The sequence below is a fragment of the Oncorhynchus masou genome, chromosome 29, assembly GCF_036934945.1.
Source record: "Oncorhynchus masou masou isolate Uvic2021 chromosome 29, UVic_Omas_1.1, whole genome shotgun sequence".
NCBI classification, from domain to species: domain Eukaryota; kingdom Metazoa; phylum Chordata; class Actinopteri; order Salmoniformes; family Salmonidae; genus Oncorhynchus; species Oncorhynchus masou.
The window spans coordinates 12,498,333-12,518,832 of record NC_088240.1 but is presented as its reverse complement, the minus strand read 5'-3'; the positions used below and the strand labels follow the sequence as shown (position 1 = coordinate 12,518,832).

The 20,500-nt window shown below is 46.1% G+C and overlaps 2 protein-coding genes across 12 annotated transcripts in view; one reads left to right on the top strand and one right to left on the bottom strand.

Annotated features, from left to right (window-relative positions):
* Positions 1 to 253: 253 nt before the first annotated feature.
* LOC135519007 (high affinity immunoglobulin epsilon receptor subunit gamma-like) lies at positions 254 to 7,822 on the top strand. The gene is made up of 7 exons (XM_064944041.1): positions 254 to 581; positions 6,017 to 6,111; positions 6,539 to 6,583; positions 6,675 to 6,728; positions 6,847 to 6,882; positions 7,025 to 7,084; positions 7,423 to 7,822. The coding sequence occupies exons 1-7, from the start codon at positions 524 to 526 to the stop codon at positions 7,501 to 7,503; spliced, it is 429 nt and encodes a 142-aa protein (XP_064800113.1). The 5' UTR covers positions 254 to 523; the 3' UTR covers positions 7,504 to 7,822.
* Positions 7,823 to 8,101: 279 nt separating this feature from the next.
* The window catches only part of LOC135519005 (POU domain, class 2, transcription factor 1-like), a 38,998-nt gene continuing 26,599 nt past the window's right edge, over positions 8,102 to 20,500 (bottom strand). For 5 of the 11 annotated variants that reach the window (XM_064944031.1, XM_064944030.1, XM_064944033.1 and 2 more), the window contains 12 exons: positions 20,039 to 20,221; positions 19,613 to 19,699; positions 19,110 to 19,239; positions 18,572 to 18,663; positions 18,295 to 18,471; positions 17,420 to 17,560; positions 17,152 to 17,307; positions 16,873 to 17,067; positions 16,627 to 16,732; positions 16,189 to 16,516; positions 15,822 to 15,922; positions 8,102 to 14,686 (listed from right to left, as the gene is read on the bottom strand). In XM_064944031.1, the coding sequence (XP_064800103.1) occupies positions 14,412 to 14,686; positions 15,822 to 15,922; positions 16,189 to 16,516; positions 16,627 to 16,732; positions 16,873 to 17,067; positions 17,152 to 17,307; positions 17,420 to 17,560; positions 18,295 to 18,471; positions 18,572 to 18,663; positions 19,110 to 19,239; positions 19,613 to 19,699; positions 20,039 to 20,221 (1,971 nt within the window). In that variant the 3' untranslated portion in view covers positions 8,102 to 14,411. Of the gene's footprint in view, positions 14,687 to 15,821; positions 15,923 to 16,188; positions 16,517 to 16,626; positions 16,733 to 16,872; positions 17,068 to 17,151; positions 17,308 to 17,418; positions 17,561 to 18,294; positions 18,472 to 18,571; positions 18,664 to 19,109; positions 19,249 to 19,612; positions 19,700 to 20,038; positions 20,222 to 20,500 lie in introns of all 11 variants that reach the window. The other 6 variants (XM_064944038.1, XM_064944032.1, XM_064944034.1 and 3 more) reach the window with 6 other exon arrangements.

Sequence of the window (20,500 nt, the reverse complement as noted above, 5' to 3'; positions counted from 1 at the left end):
ATACATTTACATTTTAGTATTTTATTAGACTCTCTTATCCAGAGCAATTTACAGGCGCAATTAGGGTTAAGTGCCTTACTCAAGAGCACAGACAGATTTATTTCACCTTGTTGGCTGCAGGATTCAAACTAGCAACCTTTCAGTTATTGGCTCAACGCTCTTAACCGCTAGGCTACCTGTCAGAGAATGATGGTTTGAGCAAGGAAGTGACACTGACATAAAGAGAAGGGAAAACCGAGAAAGACAAAGACAAGTAGATATGTTTAGGAAGGAAGAAGATGCTTAGAGAGATGGAGAGAATGATGGAGAGAGAGAGAGAGGGGCAGAGATATTGGTGTCAGTGCAGCCACTTCCTGTCATCAGCGATAGAGAGTGTGCGAGAGAGCGAAAGAGAGAGGGAGGGAGGGCTAGAAAGAGATTAACCAAGAGAGCCCTCTAGAGCCACCGCCATCGTTCACCCCAGGACAGAAAGAGAGAGATCATCACTTGTTTTCTCGGAGGGAAAGAGAGGAAAAAAGGGAGAATGACTGCTCCATGGAGGATAGGTGTTGTGGTGATACTGAAGCTTGTGTCTTCTGCAGGTAAGTACCAATCCAGCTGTACCATGGGAGTCACGTACTAGCCATGGTGGAATGGACAGAAATGGCAATACCATCAAAACAGAGGTGTTTGACCTGAATTTAGTGTCAGGGTTAAGGTTAGGGCAAGGTTAGGGCAAGGTTAGGGCAAGTTCGTTAAAGTGTCTGTTTGGTTAGGAAGTTTTGACTTCTGTACTTTTTAGTGTGGCCAGATAGTAAGATTCCTGTACTACAGTGGATTATTTTCTGTCCAACGCGCTAGATTTTTACTCTCCCACCGTCACCTCCTTCACCTAGTTTCCTACCCAGCGCACAGGTGGCTGGTGGCACCTTCATTTGGGAGGACGGGCTCATAGTAATGACTGGTACGGAATAAATAGAATCAGTGGTGTGTGTTCATGGATGCCAAGGGAAGCCAGGCTACTCCAAAAAAGTATTTCAATTCACAAGAGGCTGAATGTATCTCACCAGAGAAGGCATCCGAGCGAGCAAAACAGCGCCCCTCTGTCTCTGTATGTGTAGGCCATATATCTGATGCTGTCTGGTCTAAAATAGCACCGTATCATTGAGGGCAAGAGAAGCCAGTTTGTCTTCACTCCAATCACATCACATCAAGAGCAGACGTCACTAACATAAACTCGTGTTGTGTTGTTGTCCTCCAGTAGCTAGCTAGCTACCTAAAATTGTCCCTTTCCTAAGTTAGCCATGGATGGAGATAGGGATTTGGACTTGTTGTTTTACTTAATTCTCCTTACTGGCCAATGATTATAATGGCATGAACCAAGATAAAGTGAGAGGAGATGCTGTGTACAATTCAAGGCTATCTCTTCAGACAATACAATTTTCCCTCACACCTTTTTTTCTGGCTTAGCTTCCCCAGTGATTTTACCCCACACCACTACTGAATGGAATGATATCAAACACATCAAATCAAATCAAATTTATTTATATAGCCCTTCGTACATCAGCTGATATCTCAAAGTGCTGTACAGAAACCCAGCCTAAAACCCCAAACAGCAAGCAATGCAGGTGTAGATGCACGGTGGTTAGGAAAAACTCCCTAGAAAGGCCAAAACCTAGGAAGAAACCTAAAGAGGAACCAGGCTATGTGGGGTGGCCAGTCCTCTTCTGGCTGTGCCGGGTAGAGATTATAACAGAACATGGCCAAGATGTTCAAATGTTCATAAATGACCAGCATGGTCGAATAATAATAAGGCAGAACAGTTGAAACTGGAGCAGCAGCACGGCCAGGTGGAAGTTGAAACTGGAGCAGCAGCACGGCCAGGTGGACTGGGGACAGCAAGGAGTCATCATGTCAGGTAGTCCTGGGGCATGGTCCTAGGGCTCAGGTCCTCCGAGAGAGAGAAGGAGAGAATTAGAGAACGCACACTTAGATTCACACAGGACACCGAATTGGACAGGAGAAGTACTCCAGATATAACAAACTGACCCCAGCCCCCCGACACATAAACTACTGCAGCATAAATACTGGAGGCTGAGACAGGAGGGGTCAGGAGACACTGTGGCCCCACCCGAGGACAACCCCCGGACAGGGCCAAACAGGAAGGATATAACCCCACCCACTTTGCCAAAGCACAGCCCCCACACCACTGGAGGGATATCTTCAACCACCAACTTACCATCCTGAGACAAAGCTGAGTATAGCCCGCAAAGATCTCCGCCATGGCACAACCCAAGGGGGGGGGCGCCAACCCAGACAGGATGACCACATCAGTGAATCAACCCACTCAGGTGACGCACCCCCTCCAGGGACGGCATGAGAGAGCCCCAGCAAGCCAGTGACTCAGCCCCTGTAATAGGGTTAGAGGCAGAGAATCCCAGTGGAAAGAGGGGAACCGGCCAGGCAGAGACAGCAAGGGTGGTTCGTTGCTCCAGAGCCTTTCCGTTCACCTTCCCACTCCTGGGCCAGACTACACTCAATCATATGACCCACTGAAGAGATGAGTCTTCAGTAAAGACTTAAAGGTTGAGACCGAGTTTGCGTCTCTGACATGGGTGGCAGACCGTTCCATAAAAATGGAGCTCTATAGGAGAAAGCCCTGCCTCCAGCTGTTTGCTTAGAAATTCTAGGGACAATTAGGAGGCCTGCGTCTTGTGACCGTAGCGTATGTGTAGGTATGTACGGCAGGACCAAATCAGAGAGATAGGTAGGAGCAAGCCCATGCAATGCTTTGTAGGTTAGCAGTAAAACCTTGAAATCAGCCCTTGCTTTGACAGGAAGCCAGTGTAGGGAGGCTAGCACTGGAGTAATATGATCAAATTTTTGGTTCTAGTCAGGATTCTAGCAGCCGTAATTAGCACTAACTGAAGTTTATTTAGTGCTTTATCCGGGTAATGGAAAGTAGAGCATTGCAGTAGTCTAACCTAGAAGTGACAAAAGCATGGATTAATTTTTCTGCATCATTTTTGGACAGAAAGTTTCTGATTTTTGCAATGTTACGTAGATGGAAAAAAGCTGTCCTTGAAATGGTCTTGATATGTTCTTCAAAAGAGAGATCAGGGTCCAGAGTAACAGGTCCTTCACAGTTTTATTTGAGATGACTGTACAACCATTAAGATTAATTGTCAGATTCAACAGAAGATCTCTTTGTTTCTTGGGACCTAGAACAAGCATCTCTGTTTTATCCGAGTTTAAAAGTAGAAAGTTTGCTGCCATCCACTTCCTTATGTCTGAAACACATGCTTCTAGCGACAATTTTGGGGCTTCACCATGTTTCATTGAAATGTACAGCTGTGTATCATCCGCATAGCAGTGAAAGTTAACATTATGTCAAATGCACAGTTTCCATGGTTTCCAAGTGTTTGATACCATTCCATTCACTCCATTCCATCCATTATTATGAGCCGTCCTCCCATCACCAACCTCCTGTGACACAGAGGCGCTCTGCCCTGGGTATGAAAAGTGTCCTCCCCCTGGTCAGGAGAGAGAGAAGGTTCCAGGAGCTCTATTGCTCTGTGCTATCTGTTCATGTGGGTGATTGAGTGGCTACATTTCTACACATCTATTTTTGCGTCTGTGTAGAACATGAAAGCTTTGTTCATTTCAAAGTTACCAGAAAGACAGAGAGTCACAGACAGATGAGAGACAGTAACACCTGTTGGTGAATGAGAACTGAAGTGGAAGTGGTGAGTGATTATTCTGAGACAGTGTTGCTCCTGAGTCGTGTGTGGACTCAATAGTGAATTTGTCCTTGATGCAGATGTGTAGATGATCACCAGATGGGCACAACTAAATGCCCCCCCCCCCCCAAAAAAAGCAGTTACACCACCAAAGGCTCACTTTGTCACGACACAGCTTCTGTAGAAACCACTGAACTACATACTGAGTTCCACAGACACAAACCACAAAGAGGGAGAGAGGGGGAGAGAGATAGAGAGCGCTGACAGGAAGACAGTTGTCTACAGGGTCGTTTTGTCTTCGCGATGACAGGGTGTCTGTTTCTCACTTTAGAGTACTCTACTAAAATGTCCACCTGCGTAAGGGTATAGCCCTGCGCTCACTACAACCCTATTCTCCCTACTAGTTCAGTACCCATGCACCTGTTCTTCTAGTTCAGTACCCATGCACCTGTTCTTCTAGTTCAGTACCCATGCACCTGTTCTTCTAGTTCAGTACCCATGCACCTGTTCTTCTAGTTCAGTACCCATGCACCTGTTCTTCTAGTTCAGTATCCATGCACCTGTTCTTCTAGTTCTTCTAGTTCAGTATCCATGCACCTGTTCTTCTAGTTCAGTATCCATGCACCTGTTCTTCTAGTTCAGTATCCATGCACCTGTTCTTCTAGTTCAGTATCCATGCACCTGTTCTTCTAGTTCAGTATCCATGTTTCTTCTAGTTCATCCATGCACCTGTTCTTCTAGTTCAGTATCCATGCACCTGTTCTATCCATGCAGTTCTAGTTCATATCCATGCACCTGTTCTTCTAGTTCAGTATCCATGCACCTGTTCTTCTAGTTCAGTATCCATGCACCTGTTCTTCTAGTTCAGTATCCATGCACCTGTTCTTCTAGTTCAGTATCCATGCACCTGTTCTTCTAGTTCAGTATCCATGCACCTGTTCTTCTAGTTCAGTATCCATGCACCTGTTCATGCACCTGTTCTTCTAGTTCAGTATCCATGCACCTGTTCTTCTAGTTCAGTATCCATGCACCTGTTCTTCTAGTTCAGTATCCATGCACCTGTTCTTCTAGTTCAGTATCCATGCAGTTCAGTATCCATGCCCTGTTCTTCTAGTTCAGTATCCATGCACCTGTTCTTCTAGTTCAGTATCCATATCCATGCACCTGTTCTCTTCTAGTTCAGTATTCAGTATCATGCACCTGTTCTTCTAGTTCAGTATCCATGCACCTGTTCTTCTAGTTCAGTATCCATGCACCTGTTCTTCTAGTTCAGTATCCATGCACCTGTTCTTCTAGTTCAGTATCCATGCACCTGTTCTTCTAGTTCAGTATCCATGCACCTGTTCTTCTAGTTCAGTATCCATGCACCTGTTCTTCTAGTTCAGTATCCATGCACCTGTTCTTCTAGTTCAGTATCCATGCACCTGTTCTTCTAGTTCAGTATCCATGCACCTGTTCTTCTAGTTCAGTATCCATGCACCTGTTCTTCTAGTTCAGTATCCATGCACCTGTTCTTCTAGTTCAGTATCCATGTATTCCATGCACCTGTTCTTCTAGTTCAGTATCCATGCACCTGTTCTTCTAGTTCATATCCATGCACCTGTTCTTCTAGTTCAGTATCCATGCACCTGTTCTTCTAGTTCAGTATCCATGCACCTGTTCTTCTAGTTCAGTATCCATGCACCTGTTCTTCTAGTTCAGTATCCATGCACCTGTTCTTCTAGTTCAGTATCCATGCACCTGTTCTTCTAGTTCAGTATCCATGCACCTGTTCTTCTAGTTCAGTATCCATGCACCTGTTCTTCTAGTTCAGTATCCATGCACCTGTTCTTCTAGTTCAGTATCCATGCACCTGTTCTTCTAGCTCAGTATCCATGCACCTGTTCTTCTAGTTCTACTGACTGTGTTTATTTCAGCAATAAGGCACGACGGGGTGTGATATATGGCCAATTTACAACAGGCTAAGGGCTGTTCTTACACACGACGCAACGCAGAGTGCTTGGATACAGCCCTTGGCCATATACCACAATCCACTGAGGTGCCTTATTGCTGTTATAAACTGGTTACCAATGTAATTAGAGCAGTAAAAATAAATGTTTTGTCATACCCGTAGTATACAGTTGGATATACCACGGTTGTTAGCCAATCAGCATTCAGTGCTCAAACCACCTAGTTTAGAATTATATATTTTACTCCCTTCTTCCTCTGCACTCGTCTTGTGTTTGAATGACTGACCGTGCTCGTCTGTGTGCCCTTTCTGTGTTTTAATGGTTCTTGGTCTTCTGTGTGGCCTGCAGAGGCTTCAATGACTGAACCAGCCATCTGCTACATACTGGATGGAATCCTGCTCTTCTACTGCATCATCACCACCTTGCTCTTTGTCAGAGCCAAGGTGGGTCACAATACAGACTGTCTACCACTGGTCAGGTACTAGTTATTCAAGTGTATACAGTGGAGGTGAGTTTGTACACAGGTAATTAGAGGCATGTTCCCCTACAATTAAATACTGTAAGAGGATGTGTTATAGATACTGTACATGGACACAGAAGAGTGTCATTATCTCTTCTGTATCTGGTTTCCCCTCTCTCATTATCTCTCTGGTTTCCCCTCTCTCATATCTCTCTCATTATATCTTCTGTCTCTGGTTTCCCCTCTCTCATATCTCTCTCATTATCTCTTCCGTCTCTGGTTTCCCCTCTCTCATTATCTCTGTCTCTGCTTTCCCCTCTCTCATTATCTCTCTCCCTCATCTCTCATTATCTCTGTTTTTCCCTCTCTCATTATCACTCTCCCTCATCTCTATCTGTCTTTGTCTGTAGTGGTGTAAGTCTTCACCTGAACCCAAAGAGGACCCCACCCATGCAGTGAGTTCCCTAAAATGTCCCATACCTTTCAAGTGTGTGTGATCATGGACACGACGTGGTACTGACATTCTGAATATATGTTTTTTTTAAGGAACTCCAGCCAGGTGCTAATGCTGACGACCAACAGTCTGCAGCTACTAGACGGGTGAGTGAGTGGACTATTATGGCTGGTGTGTGAGAGAGGCCTTGTTCTAATTCCGTGTACAGATATTCGTGATCCGCACAGTCTTGCTAATGTGTTTGTTTGTGGTTGTCCGTCTCAGAAGCGCAAACAGGAAGCTAGTAGCGACACATACCAGGTAAAGACTTCTCTTTATACCACAAGTTTATTAGCGTGCTGAGACGTTGCAGAACACCGAGACCCTGAACGCAGCCAGTGTTTTGGATAGGTTCATCCACTTCCACAAGCTCTTAATATTGAACTTGTATTTTGTCCTCTAGGCCCTCCAGATAAAAGATGATGGAAATGATGACTACCAGGTGATCATGTCCAAGGGGAGGGTAAGAGTCCATCAGGTCACTCACATGGAACATGACATTTAGGAAATAACTGTCCATCTCAACTATGTATCAACGTGTGACATAGAAGTTTGAAATAATCAGGGTAGTGTATGCATAGGTTATATACATTTGCGAGATGGAAAGATGAAATATCGACTCCTTGGAGTATGGAGTCATCAGGGTGTCATAAAGCTGCTATCAAACTTACATGAGTAAAGGAAGACAAAACTAGGGCAACTCAAATGTGAAATGTTACCCGTCTGTAGAATAACTCTAAAGGATATTAACCTACCTACACTTTCTTCCTGTGGGTTCTCTTCTCACATGCTCGCAAAAAGAACAAGAAGGCCCGAGTCCCCCAGCCTCTCAGTGCAAAGACCCAGACCCGGGCCACTGCCCCACCACTACCTCCACACTGATCTGACCCAGTCAGCCCTGGGCACGGAGGCAGCAGTCGACTCCACTTGCAGCTCTGCCCTGCACTGATCCAATCTCTGAAGAGTACCTTCTAGATTATTTCCCGAGTTTTATGTGCATAGCTGTCTTCTACCCCTGAGCTCAACTCCCTGGCCTGTTATTGCATATTACAACTCAGCAGAAAAGTGTACATGTCTTGTCAATGTGTATTATCATGTCATTTGTTAAAGCCATCTATGGCAGTATGTGGTAATGTCAACATTACGACCGTAATAAAAGACTGGAACGTTCCAATGTTAAAACACTTGGAAAATGGTTTAATGACGTTTACAACAAAAGGGAACTGTACAGTTACAGTAAAAGATTAATCTTTATATACATATAAAAAACTAAAACAAAAATACAGCAGACAAATGCATCAAATCTACCATGTATCCTGATTCACATACTTAATGTTCTACACAATCTTTCAGTTCTATATGCTGCCAACCGCCATGTCTGGGGGGGGTTCTTAGTTGGTTATGAGGCATGTGTCCCCGTGGCAACAGTGAGCAGTGTTCTGGTCCATGGTGTAACAGTGGAACCGCGCGTCACAGTGACAGACGGTGTACTCAGAGGGAAAACTAGTCAGGAGATAAAAGGGGCACATTCCTTTAGTTTAGCCCAAGCTTGGTTTACAGAGGGAGAATTATCAGTGATTTTACAGAATGCATTTCTCAAAAATCCACAAACAGAAGTAATATTTACAAGTTGACCTTTTGTTTTTATTGTATTTTTCTGCTTGTTTTTTTTTTAAACCATTGATACTTGGGTCGTGTTAACTGATATATTCACACACACAGAATTTTTCACACACCCCAAAACATACAAAAATACTATATCTTTAATCTACCAAGAGTAAGACAATTCTGCAATTAGTTCCATGCTGTGACAGAAAAAGATCGATACACCAAACAGACAAGATTGTTGTTTTAAAACAAGACTTTTTTTCCATTTAGATTTCTCAGAAATATACCAAAATATACATCTAAGCTTTGGAATTACTGGGGCTAGGGCTAAAGCCAGTGCTGGGTTTATCTCTTAATACACACGCTGCAGGGTGAGAGAAAGAGGAAGAGAGAGAGAAAGAGAGAGAAAGAGAGAGTGTGACAGGACAGAGAGAGTTATCTTTGGTATCTGCGTTTGTCAAACATGAAATATTTGGATATTTTTTGCTTTGGGATAGCGCTTGTGAGATCCTACAACTCCCCCACTTAGAATAAAGCATCATATAACGTTTCCCTGGGACACCATTGACCAAAGAGCTTAGCCAATCAGACACAGGCCATGTGTAGTGAAGGACCATGATGCATAGTGTCACAGCGGGAGAGAGAAGCAAGAGAGACAGAGAAAGAAAGAAAACAGTGGTGAGACAGAGAGAAAGAACCAGAGAATTTGTATCCTAGCGACAATGTATCCTGGCAACTACAGTACACAGATAGGGAGCCAGACAGACGCACTGTATCCAAGAAGCAGAAACCGTGTATTTTTGTGACGGAAAAGGTGTGTCCTAGCAACAGTCCCAGAGACAGACAGAGGCAGACAGAGGCAGACAGAGGCAGACAGAGGCAGACAGAGACAGACAGAGACAGACAGAGGGACTCCTGAGCCTTTACAGCGTGCACAGGATGCACCCTCAATGTGTATTAACAAACATCACCCAGCCATCACGGGATTGGATAATTGATCTGTCTATCAGAGAACCTCACTTTGCCCCTCGAAGCTCTACCTATCCTCCCCCACAGGCCCTGCTACAGGTGCCTGTTGTGTCCGCGGCGCGCACGCACGCACACGCACGCATGCACAGCTCTGCCATACAGGCGTATCGACATTACAGGTGCTCAGGGAAGAGCGTGTGTGAGCACAGCTGCATGTCTTTTCTCGTGGGATGATGAGGCGGAGGGGTGAGAGATGGTCTAGTCCATATACAATCACTTTAGAAGTCTTTGGTTAACATTACCACAGGAAAGAGAGTGCAGCGAGGCAGCGCACCACCAGGTGAGTAGACACACCAACATCTACATTTACAATCTAAATAAGAATATAAAAAAGGACAGGATTGTCAAATCATAGAAAACAGAATAAGATTGGGATAAATCAAGTACACACTACTAAAAAGTGAAATGTGTGTATACTTTCAGCATTATAATAGGAGGTGGAGGTGTGAGAGGTCGCTGTGTGTTTAGCGTGAGCGTTGATGATGATGTTGTTCTTGTAAAAAATAAAGACAAGCAGACATTCTTAAGTGCTGGAGTGCGTCCTGTCTCCCCCCGGTGGCAGCAGCTGTCATGACACTCTGTACTCTTAAAACAGACATTTGTGAGCTTCTCTGATAGGACCATGTGTTTTTGGTGTTGTTTATGTTTATTTTTTTTCTTAAGTTTAATATTTTTCTTTACTAAAGTAGATTTGAAGCAAGTTTCACTCAGTCTCGAGCTAAAAATGAGGTATACAGTAGCTCCCTTAACCAAGCTAGTTACCCCAGACTTCCTGGTGTCTCGCTGCCCTCTCCTTTTACTAAACCTTTACACCCACCACACAGAACCACTGCGCCACATGCATCAACAAAGAACCACTTCTAGAGCATCAGACAAACCTGAGAGACATCCAGATCCACAACGGCACCAAAAACAATAAAACTGTATCAAAGGGGATCCACTCTTAACGCACAAAGATCCTGTATGTTTGAAGGATCCACTGACTGAGCCATCACAACAGATTATAATTAAATATAGCAAACCAGAGGATTCACTGGTGCACCATCGCATACCAACAAAGATCCTGTATCAGCCTCCAACACAGGCAATGGATCACTGACACACTCAGCTACTGTTCCATATTCTCACTCCCATCTTCCTTGAATGCTTTTATCATTATACTTTATCTGTAAGCTGAGAACAAATGCACCGTTGTGGTCTGCAGTCAGCTCTTCCTTCTCTCTTCCTTTCTCACTCACACACACACACACACACACACACACACACACACACACACACACACACACACACACACACACACACACCTCTGCTGGAGTTCAGTTAATAGTAAAGCTTTTCCTACAGGTATTGCCACCTGTCTGAGTCACCCCTAAAGTCATAGGTAGCAACATAACTGTGCCAGAACAGCACAAGCCCAAGAACTATGCACTGAGTAGGCTAGCTAAACACAAAAGATAGCGAGGAGGTAGCCTCTCTCACGAGATTACTCTCACACAAACATATGCTACAATGCTTTTGTCATCTAAATAACGATAAGGCGTAAATTATCATTTTCATATTTTGTCAAACTAAGGAAGCCAGTGATCTTGCCCTCTCGTGCTATACAAAACAATTAAAGGCATACGTAATTTAAAAAAACATCTAACGATTGTTAAAAACAGCACAGCAAATCAAGTCCATAGTAAACCAAACACAAACAAAAAAGACAATGAAAGATTAAGATTAGGCGCTTCAGTCTGTTTCCCTAGCAACAGCACAAACAGGGACTGTCCAATAGGAGCACCAGAGAAAGCCCCTCCCACTCAACAGACCACACCCACACGTGATGGCTACAGGTGTCTGTGATTCATGCACCAAGGGGGCGCGGTCTAAGTTTTTGGTCTTGAAAGTTTTTCAAAATTGCTATGATTAATAAAAAAAAACATTTTTTTGTCTTTTGAATATAAGCATGACAAAACACCACATTCAGTCTTGATAACATACTAGTTCAAATATAAAACATGAATATCTTACATGTGTTGTGTGTATATATATATATATGTATAGAATTAAGAAGAAAAAAAAGAAGCTTCTTTTCCTCTTATCCTTTAGTCGTTCCGCAGATAAATATTTCATTAACTTCCAATGGTGCCAATGGACACTGGTTCACCTAGCTACCGCACTTCATGACTGGTGAATGACTACAAACAGGACAACAAATAGAACGACAAGTCCCATTCGGACAGAACACCAGCCAAGTGATCAGCATGGAGACATCAACCCAGCCGCAGAGAGAAAGGCTTTCGCTTTGCTTTGGCAAGAAGGATCACAAAATAATGTTAAACTGTTAAAACCTGGAAATACCCATAAGTAGTAGTACTAGAAAATAGCAGTAGTAGTTTGTCCTAGTTTGTGATAACGATGACTCTTTTTTTGCCATCTTGTACAATTCAGCCATACAGTTCTTGTACATTCTATAATATTCAGCGGGTGTCAGATTTCTTAGAGAACCGAATGTTTAAGTGTTGCTGAGGTATTTAGTCAAAGTAATTCACGGGTGAAAAAGGAGCACAAAAACTGAACAGCGTGGAGCGAATTCTCTGCTTTCAAACTAGGCAGTCATTAATCTGGTTATGTCAGGGCCGATAGAACAACACTATTGCTGTGTGCTGTTCATGTTGTTACGAAAAGGGGCAGTTCGATAAGGGCAGCACAGAGGCTACGCTGCTTGGTTACAGGTCAGGATCTTGGTCCGAAACCTCTTTACTGGTGCTGCCAGTGGATGAGCTCCCCATAGTAAAGCTAGCTGGGCATTGAGGGGAAGGAGAGAAGGCTTCAACCACAGGAAATCGAGACCTGCTAACAGGATATGGTCACAAAGCTAGAAGAAGAAAACACGCAGAACGTTTGCCTCCATTCTAAGTTAAAGCAGCTGGTCATTAAAGCTAAAATATCCTTGTTCCTTAGAAGCGGGTTAGAGGTGGGGGATGCACACAGGTGGGTTTAAGGAGAAAACTTGTCAGTAGTAGTATTATGTAAAATAGTGATCGTGTGAACAGCACTTGCTGGCTCACACAGGCACAGCAGCTAGTGAGAAAACGACTTTGGTTCAAGCTTTTTATTTCATGGCTGAGTATTAGTAGAAAAACTCAAAATGGACAGCCCTTACCCGACTACTGAAAGCCTGACTACAGTCCAAACTGTTGCCCATCGGATATGCCAGTCTAGAAAGGGTCAGGACAGTCTGCCATATCATCATAGGGGGAAACATGTAGAGAAACGAGACCGAGCCTAGAGGATAAGCACCCATTGATATCATATAACCGCTACCATTCAAACCTAAACACCCCTCAAATATATGAACATTATACAGGGAGACACCTGACCTCCCGTCTTCCCATAACTTTCTTTTTGGTTATTTGCCCTGCTACTTTAAAGCTGAGCAGGGACAGCCATAGTCAAATTTAAAAATACGTTTGTCTTTGGAAAGTGATCATCAACATATTGCATTTTCATCTCCTGTTGTGTGTAGAGAGAGAGAGAGAGAGAGAGAGAGAGAGATTTTGTACTCATAAATATTAGAACTAGGCTAAGCTACACTGACAATAAACAGCACTAGTTTTAACAAATATTTTTGGTATATTTGAAGTAAGCCAGTCGAAAGACTGCAGAAATAAAGGACCATAAAACATGTTAAAAAACATGACAGAATGTTTAAGTCTTTCAAAACAGGCAGACTGCAGTTCATTGGTGGCATTAAAAAAAACAATGGCATTACAAAAAATGAAAAATATCTCAGCAAAAATACACAACGTCCCCATCTACCGCACACCAACGTCATCCAGTTGGCATGGCAACCAGACAGACAGACCGTCAGAGAACACTCAGTCACAGAACTCCATGTATCATACAGCTAACTGAGGCGTCTGTATTTGCCTGAGCTGTAAAGGTCACAAGAAAACCACTTAGCCCCTATACTGCCTGACCCCTGAACTGTGAACCCTGACCCCCCCCGCCATGAACCCCACAACACACAACCACCACCCCACAGACATGGGTCCATATGTAACCCGGGTTAAAGCTCTAAGCGTTATCATTTCTTATATCAGTGTCTATGGTCCACACCTAGACTACCATTTACAAATGCTCCATGGCCACTGGGCTACTGCGAAATGTCAAACTCAGTGTTACCAGACCGAGAGGACCAGAGAGAGACCCAGCAGCTAACCCTGTTTCTTAAAGCAACGATAACCGTTATATATCAGCCACTTATTATTACTCCATTTTTAAAGCCTTATAACCACGATAAAACTAATTATATATATAGCAGTTAAAACTTAATGTTAGACGTATAAAGTTCTGAAAATGTCCACTCACATAAAAACAAGAGAAAACAAACTAAAACGAGAACGTCTCTAAAATAAAACTTTGATATTCGTGCTGAGGCCTTTCCAACAGAGCCTCCGACACTATAAACTCAACCTAGACAGGGGAGACGCACAAACCCCCCTTTTAGTGATGATGTAGATTGCGAACTTAGTAGTAAATCATTTTTGTTAGAATAAAAAATTTAAAAGTAAAATCACACATTTTTGGTTAGAAGTACTTCAGAATACGTTCTGAACAGGGAAGAGAAAGATCTCTACTTGTGAAAAAGGTGACGGAGTAGAAAAGGTGGGTCTTCTCTGTTATTTACTCTCCCAAGACGTTGGTCAGGCGTCACACAAGGAGCACAAACCATAGAGTTCAAGACGATCATGCCTCAGAAAATGGCCGCCCCAGTCCTCCTGTGTGACCGGACGCATCCGACGACAAAAAAACATCATTTTTGGAGTACTAGGGAAGAGAGAATGGAAAAAAGACCAACATTTTTGGAGTACTAGGGAAGAGAGAATGGAAAAAAGACAAACATTTTTTTTTAAATAAATTCCAACCCGCTTCACAGAGGGTTTCTTTTTGGTGGCAGCAAAATATTTAAATAATGACAGATGACAGAGAGAAGGAAGAGGAGGAACAGGTGGGTAGAGCCATTAGTCTAAGGCCAAATCCCAAACAACAGCCCTATTCCCCCATATAGTGCCCTAATATGGCCAGAGCCAGACATATCGTACGCTACATTTAACCAAGAGTAGTGCACTAAATAGGGCATAGGGTTCCATTTGAGGCCTCCAGCTTCACTGGGCCCTGGAGGCAGTGGTGATGGTGGAGGCGGGAACTGGTACAGTCGCCGTGGTGACCTGGTGGTCAGCTGAGACCTGCAGGGCCCCTCCCCCAGCAGCTCCGGCTGACACCAGGTTGACAGGGTTGGTGGTGAGCAGGGACAGGTTCTGGGGGTTCAGGAAGAGGGGTTGCATCAGGTTGGGGGTGCTGCCGGCGGAGGTGTTGGCGAACAGCAGGTTACCGCTCCCATCCAGCGAGGTGATGGGGAGAGCACCGCCTGATGCCAGAGCTGCAGGGGGAGGAGAGGAGGGACAGAGGGGGTTTACCTAGATATCTAGACATCCTCAGTTGGAGGAGTTAGAGCTAACTGTGGATGGATATGAAGGGTAATGTAGCGAGCGCGAGTTCTCATTAAGTCTTGTACAGAATGGTGTGACGTGTGGTGAAGACCAGGAGGACAGTGTCCGGTACAGACTAGTTATACAGGTGGGGAGAACGAGCTTCTGGTAATGACTGGAGTGGAATCAGTGGAATGGTATCAAATACATCAAACGCATGGTTTCCAGGTGTTTGATGCCATTCCATTCGCTCCGTTCCAGCCGTTGTTATGAGCCGTCCTCCCCTCAGCAGCCTGCGTTGGTCTACAGGTGTATAAGTGGAAGGTTCAGAGCCATGAGAAAGGTAGTCTTAAATATATTGAGGTTGGACAAACAGTATAAAACTACACTGAACATGTGTATAAACACAGCAAATAAAGTGTTGTGCCCCTGTTTCATGAGCTTGTAATAGATCCCAGATGTTTTCCATTCTTTCTTACCTCCCTATTCATGATCATTTCTCCTTTGCCAAGATAATCCATCCACCTGACAGGTGTGGCATATCAAGAAACTGATTAAACAGCATGATCATTACACAGTTGAGGACAATAAAAGGCCACTTTAAAATGTGCAGTCTTGTCACACAACACAATGCCACAGAGCATCAAGTTGAGTGTGCAGTTGACATGCTGACTGCAGGAATGTCCCCCAGAGTTTCTGCCAGAGAATTGAATGTTAATTTCTCTTAACATAAGTTGCCTCCAAGTTGTTTTAGAGAATTTGGCAGTACGTCCAACCGGCCTCACAGACCACGTGTAACCACGGCAGCCCAGGACCTCCATACAGCTTCTTCACCTGTGGGATCATCTGAGGCGGGGGACTATTTCTGTCTGTAATAAAGCCCTTTTGTGTGGAAAGTGAGTAGGCCTATGCCCTCCCAGGCCCACCCAGGCTGTGCCCCTGCCCAGTCACATGAAATCCATATACTAGGGCCTAATTCATTCATTTCAATTGACTGATTGCAGTCAACATGTTGCGTTTATATTTTTATTCGGTATAATATGAGAACAGCCTATGTAAATGAGGTAATTAAACAGGTGTACTTGCCGCTCCACAGACCTTGGATGGTGGCCAGGGTGCTGTTGCTCAACATGGCGGGGTTCAGAGCCCCTCCCAGCCCCCCTGGAGCCAAGCTCAGCAAGGCCCCCCTACACAGAGACACACAGAGTAAGAAAGCAGGAGAGATTAAAAATCATTCCGATTCCTCCTTCAATCCCTGAGATTGTGATGATCACATGCTACTATTAATACTATGATTATTCAAAACATTTTGACTATTCACAAATCCTATTGAAATATTCTATTTCATTATATAATTCTGCATTCCAGATAGAGCATGACGACAGCCCTTCCTGTAGTTTGATATGTTCTGTGATCAGACCGCGCTCAGATATTGCCTCCCCATCCGACTCACCCAGGAGTGAACTGCGATGACGCCATAAGTCCTTGGTTAAGCCCGGCCATGGCGGCGAAACTCGCGCTGGTGGGTAACTGGGCGGCGCCTTGCAGGGCGGCCGACAGGCCCAGTCCAGCCACCATCACCTGACCCGTCCCCAGAGTGGTCGCTAGGGACGACGGTGCCTGCGTGACCACCGTGTGCTCCTGGGTTCCGCCCGTCTCCGCCGCCGTGGCCTGGAGGGCCGTGGGGGAGGGGCTTAGCGATGGGGAGCTGGTCACCGCAGTAACCATGGGTGCCGTGGAGATGACAGACGCCGTGTTCGTGGTCGCTCCTATGGTCGTGCCTGGGACAGAACGGGAGACTGGTGTTTAGTATTGGAGGACCAGAAGGTGGTAAATAGGAAGAGAATATTGATCCATAGCTAAATATGATCCTGTCTCTTTCCCTGTGCACCTGTGAACGTCAGGCCAGACACGCTGGTGCTGTTGAGAGGCATCACTGGGTTTACAGTCAGTGTGGTCGGTGTGTTACTGGTCACAAGGCTGGCCGTACTGGCCACCTGCAACAGGGAAGGAGAAGGAGAGGGGTTGAACATGGAATAGGAAAAAACACTTTGTGTGTGTGTGTGTGTGTGTGTGTGTGTGTGTGTGTGTGTGTGTGTGTGTGTGTGTGGTACATGCCAGTGTGCGTTGTCCATACCAGGGGGATCGTAGGGGTGAAGATGGTTTTGATGGGGCTGCTGCCTGTCCCTGTGTTGCTATATCCACCGCTGGGGGGGTTGATCCTCTTCTCTTTCTGCCGGCGGTTACAGAACCACACCCGGATCACCTCCTTCTCCATGTTGAGCTGGTCGGCGATCATGGTGATCTCCTCAGAGGTAGGTTTTTGGTTCTGCTTGAAGAGGGCAAAAACACAGGGATTCCCTTTCAGTATGGGGCAGTTCCTGAGAGATAATCTAGAATATGAAATGTCACTCACTTCCAGAAATCTCTTTTCTAAGGCCAAACGGATGTTGGTCTCGATGCTGGTCCTCTTCTTGCGTCGGCGGTTCAGCCCCTCCATACCCAGGCCAGGGGAGCCCAGGGCGCTGGGGCTGGACAGGGCCTGGTCAGACGACAGATTGTCTGCATAAACAGCACCGCGACAAAGGACAGGGACAAAGGTAAAGACCAGGTATATGTACGTACACAATGCAGTACACAATACAGCACACACACAGGGCTGGCGGTCAGCTCAGGGACAAACCTGCATCGTTGAGCCACTTCTCCAGCAGTGGCTTCAGCTTGCACATGTTCTTAAAGCTCAGGTTCAAGGCCTCAAAGCGGGAGATGGTGGTCTGGCTGAAGTCGTTACCGTACAGCTTGCCCATAGCCAGGCCAACATCTCCCTGGGGGAGACAGAGAGAGGGTAAGGGACAGCTCTGCTGTTATCATACAAACACACATACAAACCTTCCTACTGCTCCCTGACAACCCCAACCACACACACACACCTTCCTACAGCTCCCTGACAACCCCAACCACACACACACACACACACACACACACACCTTCCTACAGCTACCTGACAACCCAACCACACACACCTCCCTACAGCTCCTGACAACCCCAACCACACACACCTTCCTACAGCTCCCTGACAGCCCCAACCACACACACACACACACCTTCCAACAGCTACCTGACAACCCCAACCACACACACACACACACACACACACACCTTCCGACAGCTCCCTGACAGCCCCAACCACACACACACACACACCTCCCTACAGCTACCTGACAACCCAACCACACACACACCTCCTGACAACCCCAACCACACACACCTTCCTACAGATCCCTGACAACCCCAACCACACACACACCTTCCTACAGATCCCTGACAACCCCAACCACACACACACCTTCCTACAGCTCCCTGACAACCCCAACCACACACACACCTTCCTACAGCTCCCTGACAACCCCAACCACACACACACACCTTCCTACAGCTCCCTGACCACCCCAACCACACACACACACACCCACCTTCCTACAGCTCCCTGACAACCCCAACCACACACACACACACCCATCATCCTACAGCTCCCTGACAACCCCAACCACACACACACCTGTGTGAAGCCCAGTTTGATGCGTCTCTGTTTGAAGGTCTTGGCAAACTGTTCCAGCTCCTCCAGGTCACTGGGCTCCTCCAGACTGGGTGTGGCCAGGCGTTTAGGGGGTGAGGTCTGGCTGTGGGACAGAGGCTGGATGGGCGTGGCTGCTATCGTGCGGGTTGGAGTCGCTGGCTACAAGATGGGAGATGGGGTGTGTATGGGGTTAGACAAACTAAACAAGGTTTAAACTCGAAAGGTTTGAAACATGGTAGCCGTATCTGTAGTGTCTGACCTGTGTGGAGAGCGTGATGCTGGGATGAGTCTGCAGGAGGTTGGCTTGGCTTTGAGGTAGTTGAGTTAGAAGACTCTGGCCTTGCAGGAGACCTGTTGAGGGAATAATGGAGAACTTTTAAGAGGCATAAAGGGAGGGTGAGAGTATATGTGCGCGTGCCTGTGTTCGTGTGGGTGTATCTGCGTGCCTGTGTTCGTGTGGGTGCATCTGCGTGCGTGCGTGGTGTGTGTGTGTGCGTGTGGTGTGTGTTCGTGTGGGTGTATCTGCGTGCCTGTGTTCGTGTGGGTGTATCTGCGTGCCTGTGTTCGTGTGGGTGTATCTGCGTGCCTGTGTTCGTGTGGGTGTATCTGCGTGCCTGTGTTCGTGTGTGTGCGTGTGTGTGTGCGTGTGTTCGTGTGGGTGTATCTGCGTGCCTGTGTTCGTGTGGGTGCATCTGCGTGCGTGCGTGCGTGTGTGTGTGTGGTGTGTGCATGCGTGGTGTGCGTGTGGTGTGTGTGTGTGCGTGTGGTGTGTGTGTGTGCGTGTGCGTGGTACATACTCTGCTGGCCCTGTGGTGACTGTGAGATGATGAACTGGCCAGGCTGCAGCTGGGTAGCGATGTGGTGGCCAGGCTGAACCAGGACAAACTGGGGCATGGTCAGGTTCTGCTGCTGCAGCTGTTGTAACTGCTGAACATCCTCACACACACCAGGAGAGGAGCACACATTACTACAGGTATACACAAATCACTTAATGCTGTTGTTGTTCATCTCACACAAACATGGAGCCTTCGTATCTAGAGGTACAACAGTATTAACAGGCAGGCTATAGTCCTAAAGGTAAGAGTGGTACAGGGCTTCAAAGGTCTCCCTTCTAGCTTCATACTGCAGAGATCAACAGAGGAAGGTTCTCATCAAGCTTCCTCATGGAGATCAGGTTCTAATGTGCTACAGGAAAAAAACCACACTCATTCCTACTACACTGTTTTTACAGATGTACCACTACAGTGACATTATACAGGTCCAGTCATTCATGTAACAGTGATTTAAAAAGGAGTACTACAGGTAGGTAACTGTTGAAGGTCGCCATCTCATAGGGGTATCCCAGCTGGCTGAGCTGGCCTGGGAGATGGGTAGAACCAGAGGGAATCTGAGGGGGAACGATGTGAACATTACCTCCAGAGCTCCATGGTTCCTGCATATTCAATTCATGATGACACTGTGGTTGGTATATGATATATAGTGGAACAGTATTGGGTTTGACATCATTACATAGTTTTTTATTTATTTCACACCCCATTCTAGAGGTAGCAGGATACTCTGCCCCCTGCAGATTCCATCTAGCCCTAGTGATGATGTGGTGTGTTTACCTGTCTTTGTGTGTGTGTGTCTCTCTGTGTGTGTGTGTCTCTCTGTGTGTGTGTGTGTGTGTGTGTGTGTGTGTGTGTGTGTGTGTGTGTGTGTGTGTGTGTGTGTGTGAATCTCTTACAGAGGTGATCTGGATGGGCTGGGACAGGGGTAGTTGTGTGATAGGGGTGGCTGCAGAGGCAGAGATGCTGGCCCCCGTAGTGCTGCTCTGCTGGCTGGCTGACTGCTGCTGCATGGCTGCTGCTAGGAGCTGGGCCTGGGCCTGTTGCAACAACAACTGCTGCTGCGCTGGAGACAGGGTCAACTAGAGAGAAGGAGCAGGGGAGAGGAGAGGAAGAGGTAAGAGAGAGGAGTGGGGGAGAAGAGAGGAAGAGGTAAGAGAGAGGAGCGGGGGAGAAGAGAGGAAGAGGTAAGAGAGAGAGGGGGAAAGAGGGAGAGAGGAGGACATGGTAGAGTGGGAGAGGAGAGGAGGGCAGAGAGAAAGAGGGAGATAGAAAGCGAGAGATGACATATTGTGGAGAGAGGGTAAAGCGGTGTGAGAAATAAAGAGACAGCAGGGAAGAAGAGAAACAGTAGGTTGTCC

Excerpts from the sequence above, each read along its gene's own strand:
- LOC135519007 (XM_064944041.1), top strand. The coding sequence starts at position 524 with ATGACTGCTCCATGGAGGATAGGTGTTGTGGTGATACTGAAGCTTGTG. Across the intron at positions 6,729-6,846 it reads AGTCTGCAGCTACTAGACGG|AAGCGCAAACAGGAAGCTAG; the intron begins GTGAGTGAGTGG and ends TGTCCGTCTCAG. Across the intron at positions 6,883-7,024 it reads CTAGTAGCGACACATACCAG|GCCCTCCAGATAAAAGATGA; the intron begins GTAAAGACTTCT and ends TTTGTCCTCTAG.